The 10,313-nt window shown below is 40.4% G+C and overlaps 1 protein-coding gene across 1 annotated transcript; it reads left to right on the top strand.

Annotated features, from left to right (window-relative positions):
• The first annotated feature begins 3,280 nt into the window (after window positions 1-3,280).
• On the top strand, window positions 3,281-10,313 carry Ermn (ermin). The gene is made up of 3 exons (XM_021639273.2): window positions 3,281-3,709; window positions 4,393-4,485; window positions 7,213-10,313. Exons 1-3 carry the CDS (start codon window positions 3,490-3,492, stop codon window positions 7,722-7,724), a joined length of 825 nt encoding a protein of 274 aa, XP_021494948.1. The 5' UTR covers window positions 3,281-3,489; the 3' UTR covers window positions 7,725-10,313.

Below are 10,313 nucleotides of genomic sequence, written 5' to 3'. Positions count from 1 at the left end.
CACTTCCTCCTGGCAGGGCTGCCCTGTCAAGCCACAGAGAAAGAGGATGCACTCAGTCCTGATATGACTTAATGAGCTGGGGTAGGTTGGTGGTGGTGGGGCTTTTCTGAGGAGTAGGGGTGGGAGGAAGTGAGGGTGGGGCCAGGGGTAGACAAGGGGGGCTACAATCGGGTTGTAAAATGAATAAATAAGTTAATTAAAACAAAGCGAAACAAATATTTTACAAAGGTCAGTGATGGCATGCAGCTTCATCTATGGTATGTGCCGTTATAGGTGATGAAAACAAGAGAGAAAAACTCATCAAATAGTTTTAGGGGCAGAGAGACTGGGAGTGACCAGTTCTAATTCTTTTCCTTGACTAAAAGTTAGAAATGTTCTTGGTCCTGTCTGCAGTTCTTTCTTGCTGAGGGCCAGGAATGCTGGAGAGAGTTCTGGTTCCTGGTTGTTTATTTCTTTTCTTAAGTGAGTAGTTATTATTATTTTTAAAATGATGCACACAGCAGATATTATGTGAAAGAGGTTTATTGGATGGAGATGAAGAGAGGGGGGAGAAGGGAGAGAGAGAGAGAGAGAGGTGTGGGATGACCCCCACCCCGACAGAGAGAGGGGAGAGAGCAGGAGAGAGCAAGAGAGTGAGGGGGAGTGGCAGACTGGTCACTAAGTACCTGGCCCAGATGATGCCACAGCACACAGGGCAGACACTGATACAGGAAGTTTTCAGGACCCTAAAGGTTCCCAAGGGAAGGCCAACCTAACTGCCTGCACAGCACAACAAGTACCCTACCCGCGCCTCGAAACTGAATATAAGATATGTCCAATGTTGAGAGGCAACACAGCGTGGGTGGACCAACTTGACAGAGCACTTCCCCATGCCTCCCCTTAGTTTCTGCCATTATATAAAAAGCTCCAAGATTAGCAGCTTGGTGGTGTTCCGTTTCCTGGGTTCAGCTCCAGCTACACAGGAGCTCCGCCTCCTTTCTTTCTTTTCAGTTCCCCATAAAGAAGATTTCCAAAACTCACCGTCTGTAATCCATTCAGTTCAGTCTTCAGATTCTCTATATAAAATGTGGAGCTACTGACTCTGATTTTTTTTTTTTTTTTCTGTGACTGGGAGATGCTGGCTGCCTAACTTTTGAGCTAAACCCTTCCTACGATGAGGAAGTCTGCACTGAACTCAAAAGCCCCCATCATCACTCCATTTCATCAGCCGGCTTAACAGCTTTGCAACATCCTACCAATATAACAAACAGTCAGTGTGCTAGGGAGAGCCGAGCAGATAGTGAGAAGAAAAGGGATCTTAGTCTCTGTTAGAGGTGTTTTCCTGGAACAGGAGTGAGCAGATGGTGTCACAGTGACATGTGTTTGTTGTCATTGACAGGGTGTCAAATGGACTCATCCTTAAACACTGTGTTACTATTTTTTAACTTAAACGTTAGTTTATTGGTGTTTTGCCTGCTGATGTATACAGCAAAGGACAGAAGAGGTTACTGGATCATCTGAAACTAGGAATAGAGATGTTTGTGAGAGGACATTGTGGGTGCTAGGAATTGAACTTCAGGTCCTGAGCCAGCGTTATTGATCAGTTAGCTCTCTCCAGCCCTCTTAGGCACAATTTTAAAGGTGATAAATTTACAAGTACTCCCCCAATCTCTATTCTTGATTTCCCATAAAAGTGTTCTCAAATGTATTCTCTTGCAGGTATAGACTTGCTTATTTATTCAAACACACACACATATTTAAAATTTTAGAGTAGAATGCCAGTTGGTTGCCAGAGTTGCTAGGAAGGCTTAATGATAGAGTAGATCATCAGGAGACCAACTGAAGACTCCCCTGCAACAAAGAGCAGACAAAGAGCATCTCAGTGTGTTTGTGGGGAGGATGAGATCAAGTCACCCAACTCAAGTTTATCTTGGGATGACAAACATGAGGTGTGGGTTAAACAGATGGCAAGAGTTGCACCTAACAGCTGCCAAGTAGTCTTGGCCAAGATATGGTTTTGCCCATCATGGTCATGGTTCCAGCCCCTCCTGGAAGGCTGTCTGGTAACTTTCCGGAAGTGCGTGAAGACTCTCTCTTGGAGACAAGTGCCTTCTCTGGCTGGCACCAGGCTCCATCATGTTCTTCCAGCAGAAATTTCCTGGGGAAATTCCAGTTCTTTGGGTACTCCTACTCAATAGTCTGATAATTGAAAGGGGGTGCATGTGATTCTCTTCAGACTGTCTTCCTTTGTTCTGGCATGCTTTCAGACCTCCCTAGATGAAGGCAGGTGGTTTACGCTGCCGAGGACAAAAGTCAGCACGGTGCCTTGGCTCTGCTCAGATGAAGCTTGGATCTGAGTTGGTAAAAAGTCATTGCTGTAAAATTACTTAGTTATCATAACCAATTAAACTCTGGAGGGAAAATGTGGGTCAGGGAAGGAATCATTAAAGGAATGAAACGTTATCCCAGAAGTGAGGGCTCGGGGAGGTGCTCAGGCCAAGGGCTTGGTCTTGGGGAAGGGCCGGGCAATCCAGAAAGGAGAAAGAATATTTTCCTTTCAACGGGTCAAGAGGAGTGAGCAGCAGACTAGTTTTAAACCAATCAATCCCTGAAGGGCAGGTTGCACCACTAAAACCAGTATGGAAGGCAACAAGATAATTCTGATTGGAGCAAAAGAAAAGTTAACTGGAAAATTATACTAATGTTTTAATGAGTGAAGTGAGTGTCCACAGACATGAGAAAACTGGAAAATCAGAAGCTTTAGACAAAATGAATTACCCTAAGATCATCAAATTCTTCTCTTAGCACATCAGGAGAATTTGCTTGTTTTTTCTTAGTTCCCTTCTCAGTTTCCTGAAAGCATACCATGAAATCTGTTGCCAACGTCGTTTACGATCAAGTTGTCATGTTTACAGGTCATTGAAAAGCTGGTTTTAGTCTTTAATAGATGAGAAATGATGCCATTGTCTCCTACAAAATAGCTGAGGTTTTACTCCAACCAAATCTGTTTGGAAATGTTAAGCTGGTTACACAGAACTAATGTGCCTCAAGGTGGTCATTCTCTCTGGATTAAAGCCTGGGAACAATTGTGGCTCCTGTTACAAGGAAAATTACAATGGGCCTTTATGGAAAGGGACAAAAATCTCTGTTCCCAGAGGGGGACTGAGCAGCAAGTCCCCCTCTGCATGCCAACACAAAAGCCTGATTGCTTCAGATTGTTTGTTTATGCAAATCGAAGGCAGCACTAATTCTGGGAGTGGGGCTGTGAAGCGGTGCCTGTGCTGCTGATTGGCTGGCTTTTGCTCCTGGTAACCAAACTGAAAAACCCCATCACATTCATTCTGAGCATCGCAAACCTTTAGACCGAACCTGGTTATTACATGTCAGGGCAACACTTTACGTTTTTAGGGTAGACTTTTAAACTATAGAGTCCACAACATTAAATCTTATCGAAGATCTGCTTGCTTACTTTCTTCATCGCTTTCCTTAAACCAGACCTCAGTGAGCACCATGACAGATGCTGCAGTGACACTGAGCAGCAATGGGGACAGACCACCTGAGACTGACCAACAGCCTAGCAGTCAAACCAGGAAGGGGACAGCTGATGCAGATGAGACCCAGCCCTACTACAAGGCTGAACCCAGTCTTGCAGATTTACCTGCAAAAGAAAACCAAGATGAAAGCAGAAACACTAAAGGGCACATACCTGAAGACAAGAAGATTCTCAATGGTAAAGTATTTCTTTTACTCAGTTTAACTGTTTTGACTTACAAACTTGTTTTTCTTTTAAATTTTTATATTAACTAATATTATATAAATAAGCTAGACCAAAGACAAATAGTTCCTTTTCCCAATAGGGGTGTCCTATCGCAATGACTCATAATTTAGATTCATCTAGTATCTCTGTAGTCCCAGTGTGTTCTCTTCTGAACCCGGAATGTTTTCACTAAAAGAAAAGAGGATAAAAGCAACTGCCTTTATTAAGTTGTTACATAAGTTCTAAATGTTATTTAGTGTTAGAACCACAGGTTCTATGATAAAAAGTCAATGCCCTTTAGTGTTAGAACCACAGGTCTCTCTCTCTAAAGTTATATATGATATAGATACCTTATATATAATATAGATACCTTTTATATTGTATATCTGTGCCCCCCCCACATACACACCACACACACCACACACACACACACACACACACACACACACACACACACACACGGAAAGATTATCATTGTGGAATTTAAGTATTAAATAACTGTAATCAATTTTTTAAAAAAAAAATCAGAAAACTAGAATGATAATTTTACTAATCATAATTAAAATTAAAGAAATCTACCTAGAGTCAAAATTGATCATCTATCAACTTTTAACTGTCTATGTTGTAAATACTACAATTCTTCTGTTCCTCCCTAGAAAACCCAGAAGAGAACCTCTTTGCTGTTCACAAGGCCATCAGAGATCTTTCTCTCCAAGAAACGAGTGCTGAGGACATGGCATTCAGAGAAGGTAACAGGAATCCTGGTTTCCTAACTTAATTGTTCGGCGGGATATGGTAGCAGCATGGTGTGAGATGCTTTGTGTGTGATGTAGAGAAGCAGTTATAAGCCATGACCTCAAAATCTTCAAGCTGCTAGGGGCAGATGCATGAGTCTTGTTTTCTGTGGATTCCACCTTACCCGGCTTTACAGATGGCCGAAGCCCCAAACTGTATGGCTTGAACTGACTGACACTCATGGCAAAATGACAGCCGTGTATGATAGGTTAGCTCACTATATCAAGCCTTTTTTCTTTTTTTTTTTTTTTTTTTTTTTTTTTTTTTGTAATTCGTTGCTCCAGATGGGTGGGTGTCAGCCATCTTCTGGGATGGTTCAGAAACAGGTTTAGTCTAAGGTTTAGATTGAACACTGGAACACGGTGTAAATAGAAGATGCCAAGGAGAACAGGGAGGTGACTGGGATTTCTGAGTTTCTTCCTTGCCCTAGACAATTCCCCGACTCTCTGCTGGCCAACATCTATGCAGTCATAGGAAAGTGGTGGCTCTTGTGGAGGTTTCACAGAGACCAGCCCACCAGAGGTAGTCTGTAAAGGCTGAGACCTTATGAAATGAAAGGCCTAACTTCTTCGCCTCAGTCTGTCTGCTTTTAATGGGACAAGTCTATCATGGCAAGGCTCACAGTTGTCCACCTACAGCTTTTTTTTTTAAGTCAGTAATGAAATCCACTGCAAACAACAGTTCTGAGGACTTTGCCTTTCTTCTTCTGCTACATGATGCTACCCGTGAGTTTGCCTCTGCTCAAGTCCTTTCCTTCGTAACACAGCTCACTTCTATTCTCTGACAGAGGTGCTGGCTTCGGTGCCTTTTACCTTCAAAATGGCAAACAGCTATCCAGTCTCCTAAGACAATATGCCTGCTAAGAGTATAAAGACGATAAAAAGACTGAGGAAAAACACTAAGGAATATAAATTGGAGGATAAATTTTATTCATGACAGGCTTAGGCCTGAGTTGTGAATATGAGCAAAAAGATTATTGTATGTTTTTTTTATTTTATTTTACTGATGTGGAAAATCCCAACAAAACAAAGTCCAATATCAGCAAATAGCCAATGTACACTTGTTTGTAAAAAAAAAAAAATCAAGTAGAGGACTGACAGCAGCTGTTTAGGACAAGTATCTGGTAATTCATGCTTACTTCTCTTTCATGGTACATGGAAACTTGGATTCAGAGAACAAATAAAAGTCTTTGATGAAAACAGACTTAAAGGGAGAACTGTGGAGGGAGAATGAAGTTGGCAACTGCCTTTCAACTTGTTTATAGGCTCCTATGGAATTAAGAATGCTAAAGCCACATACTCTAGCTATGTTCACTATGAAAAGGCTGGGTTTTTCCACGTAAGCCTGTCATGTGTATTTTTTCAGAAAACCTTTTGCCCCCTTACCATTCATTATTATACATCTAGAATACTAGTGAAGTGGGTTAATATTATCCAGTTGTTTAGAAACCAATGATTACAGAATTTTAAGTCTTATAAGACCTCCATCATGACACAAATAACCTGTTACTCAACTATCATTTGGAGCAACAGGAGAACCTAACATTATATGCAAACAAGCCCAACATAATTATTAGATATGGATCCCTAGAAGTCACCAGAACATCTGAGGCCATGTGGGTATGACTCAGTTGCCAGCATATGAGTTCTGAACATCTAGGGACCTTTGATCTTCTGGTTTTATAACACTCTATTTTTATTATATTTATATGAGTGTTTTGTCTCGTGTATTTAAGTGCCCTTAGCTCCCACCTGGTATCAGGAGGCAGGGAGAAGGCATTGGATCTTCCAGAGCTAGAATTACACAGAATCGTAGGCTACCATGTGGGTGTTGAAACCAAAGCTGGGTCCACTGGAAGAGCAAGTTCCTGTAACCACTAAGCCATCTCTCTAGGCAGCCTTTGCTCTTATTTTTTTTCTTTAATTTTTGGTGTTATTTTATGTGTATGAATATTTTGCCTCCATACATGTTTTTGCATTACGTTCATGCCTAGTGCCTGTAGAGGCCAGAAGAGATATTGGATCCCTGGAACTGGAGTTAGGAATGGTTGTGAGCTGCCTTGTGGGTGCTGGAACTGGACCTTAGGTGCTCTGGAAGAGCAGCCAGCTCTAGATGTGGGCAGTCATCATTTTCATATTGGAGTAAAGTGTTTTCCCTTGAGGTATTATTTTCAATGGATGTGAATTAAATCCAAACATTTTACTGAGTGTGTACCTATACACAAATACTATATATATGTGTGTGTGTGTGTGTGTGTGTGTGTGTGTGTGTGTGTACATATGCATTATACACTTGCACACACATCTAGTTTTGACAAGAGAAAAAATTAAATGTGCCTCAGAGAACAGTAATCCTATTACACTCACTAGTCGACAGCCATGCAATTCCAGTGAAATGAGGCTGGGTTGTTGACATTCCTGGAGACACACAGTATTCATTAGCATTCACAAAGTTTAAATTCTGAAATATTTATTTATCTATGTGAAATGCAGTGCTTTGCAAGCTGTTTTGACTGTGAAGCCCGTTTGGTTGTCTAGAATTTATCAGGCAACACAGAGTCACAGTCCAGAAGGCACAAGTTGGAATCTCACTGTCCCAAGGAATGATTTAGAGTATTAGAGATAGCAGCTGGGTACTCTGAAAACCCAGCATGTCTCACCCACTGGTCCATTTTGCTGCAGGGCACCCGTGGAAGAAAATTCATCTGAGCAGCAGTAACCTGGACATGAGTAAGCCAGAGGAAAAGATTGTCCACCAACCTCTAGAACAGATTGAAGATGAGGACACCGCCTGCCAGGCAACTGAAATAGAATGGCTGGGGTTCCAGAAATCTACTCAAATTGAACTGTTGCCTCCTAAATGTGATGAGGAACGAGAAGTTTGGAATGAAGAAATTAACGAGGAAGATGTTGATGAGTGCATTGATGAGGAAGATGAAGTTCGAGTAATAGAATTTAAGAGAACACACAGGGAAGGCTCTCATATAATGGAGGAAAGCCGTGCAAGGGAAGACTCCCCACTAAGCAGCCCCAGCTCCCAACCAGGGACCCCAGATGAGCAGCCAGTGTTAGGGAAGAAGGGAGATATCTCCAGGAATTCTTATTCCAGATACAATACGATATCCTATCGGAAGATCAGGAAAGGGAACACCAAACAGAGAATCGATGAATTCGAGTCTATGATGCATTTATAAACTAACTGGGACTGAGATATGTCATGGGCGTTAAAGAAAAGCTAACTTTGCTGTACTGGGCCGTCTTCCTTTGCCTTATTTTGAGATGTGCAAGCTTAATGTCCTTTTCCCCGTAGAGCAATGTGGAAATAACCATAGACAAAATTTATTCTGGTAACCTCAAACCGACGAGTTTTAGATTCATTTCTGGGTGTTTGCCTTTTAAAAAGTTAACTAATGTAGAATCATGTGTTAAGGGTTGCCCCAGAGGCAAGCCTGGCATGATTTGTCTATAAAAGCAGCAATAGTAAGAGAGGCAGGCAAGGAAAAGAGAACTGTTGATGTAACTCCCATAATTCTTTTGGTGTTCTTCAGGCCAATGGGAAGCCTGGAAATGAGCCCCTCCTCCAGTGAACACAGTTTTTTATATAGATTCTTGCCCTTTTTTTTTTGGATTTTTTAATTATTATAAAAAAAATACGGTCTCTTAAGTCATTTTCCTTGGCATCTACTGAGTGAAAATTCAACAGATCGCCTTTCTAGGTGTCACCATTCAGTGAATTTCCTCACTAAAAGGCCGAGCAGTTGACAGTGAGAATTCTGTATGCTAAGTTTTGGCTTTATGCTTTCAAAATGAATGAAATCCATTGTGAAGTTGATACAAGGAGGGTCTAGATGACTGGTGAGCAATAGACTAGAGAATTGTATTGGATGGTTTTGTTTTTGTTACCGAAAACAAATCTGTCTAGCACAATGAAAATCATTAAATATAAAAATGGCAATTTTAGCACAATTTTAGAAAATGCCCTACTCCATTACCACACTTTCTTGTGTTAACAGTATCTCAGAACCGTTTTCTCTGCTTAGAAATGAGAGACAATGGCAGTCATAACTGTACTAGTTACTATGAAAGTGGAAAATAATTATCGTAGACTATTTTAGAAGTAGGGTGTGAGCATGTATTTTTAGTGAAAAAGCTGATAGTTGTGGGGAATATATAATTTTTTGGACCAAAGCCCAAGTCAAGAAGCTTAAAATTGCACTTGTGGAGCTCCTCTCGAACCAACATGTCAAATAATGCGTTGAATATTTATGAAAAGGGGATATTTATACTCTTGGATAGTTTATTCCACAAATTTTCATTTTGTGCTTCTGTATATATTGCTCTGAACTTTTTGTTACCACAGATAAAAATATCTTTTGGCTCCAAATAAAAAGACAATTCCTTATTGTCTGAATGTAATACAGTCTTCATTGTGCTATTCAACCCATTGTTGTTGCTGTTTTTATCCTCGTTCTCTGTAAAAGCCTGGGTTAGTCCTACTTGGAAGATTGCTTATTTATGTGCAGCAAATCCCACACATTCTCATAGCAAGTTCTTTAATTCTTCCTGGTCATATAATATACTTCCACAGTATCACCTATTATTACCGAGTGTTTAAAAGTTTGGAATTTGATTAAAGTGCTTCTTTTCTTCTTCTAACCAATCCTTTACAACCCGAACAAGTAAAAGATCTGTTACTCTTCACGTGTTGAGCCTGCTAATTTCATTTAGGACAAATGTGAGATCTCTAACTAAAATAAGAAAAAAAATTACCTTTATTGATAGAGTTGGCTAGGAGATTGATGGACTGGGGCAATTTCCAGTTCTAATTTAGGTCCTCTGATCATTCTCCAGTGAAACCCTGTTTGCTTTTCTGGATTTCTGATGAACCTTGCTATTTCCTGCTTAACCTCAAAGCACAATGTAATGTAACATTGTTGACCTACCCACATGACAGCTTGTTTGCTAGATGGAGACAATGAGTTACTACGGAGTTCAAGCAAGATGGTATACGGCTGACAGGCATGACAAAGCTATTGGCTTCTATGGTGCCCCATAACCTTGGACTTCTCAGCTGTGTCCTCTTACCACACTTTCACCAATTATGAAACATTGTGTCCACAAAGACTGTTTTAAGGTGTGGTCAACTGGAAAGTCGTTTACACTCATGGATAAGACAATGCAGCAGCCAGAGAGCATTAGTAGCATTCTTTGGTATCCCTGTACATTGCCATATCCTATCACAGTAGAGCAGGATGATATTTGAATCTTAGAAATCTGGAAAGAACAAAGGTCTTGCTCCAGGTTGCAGGAAGTATTATAGTATATTTTAAACTCATCTGGGTCACTATCAGATGATAGCCACTCGTGAAGAGTTAGCTGAGATTGTGAGATTGAAGATTCAGGGGTGGTAAGGATTCTGGTACCTGATACCTGATCGGGATGATGTGAATGCTGTCATTTCTTAAATGACTTAATTCTCTTTTGGTGTCAATGAATGGGAATTACTGAAAGTTTTATTTTTTTATGTAAAAATGAAATTTACCTTTAATTTAATACTATATTTGAAGACATGGATTTTACAAGGTTCAGTTTGTTTCTATCTGTCTGTCTATCTATCTGTCTACTATCTATCTATCTATCTATCTATCTATCTATCTATCTATCTATCTATCTTCTATATATCATATACCTACCTACCTTTCTATTATCTATCTATCTACCTGCTATTAGATAAAGAACTTCCTTGTCTGATTTGCTTTCAATAAAAGTTTGTGTTCTTTGTT

This window comes from Meriones unguiculatus, chromosome 8 (assembly GCF_030254825.1).
Source record: "Meriones unguiculatus strain TT.TT164.6M chromosome 8, Bangor_MerUng_6.1, whole genome shotgun sequence".
NCBI lineage: Eukaryota > Metazoa > Chordata > Mammalia > Rodentia > Muridae > Meriones > Meriones unguiculatus.
This window is presented reverse-complemented; position numbering and strand designations above follow the sequence as displayed.

What these genes read in the sequence shown, in the direction of transcription:
- Ermn (XM_021639273.2), top strand. Translation starts at nt 3,490, where the DNA reads ATGACAGATGCTGCAGTGACACTGAGCAGCAATGGGGACAGACCACCT. An exon ending in AGACAAGAAGATTCTCAATG is followed by an intron (nt 3,710 to 4,392) that starts GTAAAGTATTTC and finishes GTTCCTCCCTAG; the next exon opens with AAAACCCAGAAGAGAACCTC. An exon ending in GGACATGGCATTCAGAGAAG is followed by an intron (nt 4,486 to 7,212) that starts GTAACAGGAATC and finishes ATTTTGCTGCAG; the next exon opens with GGCACCCGTGGAAGAAAATT.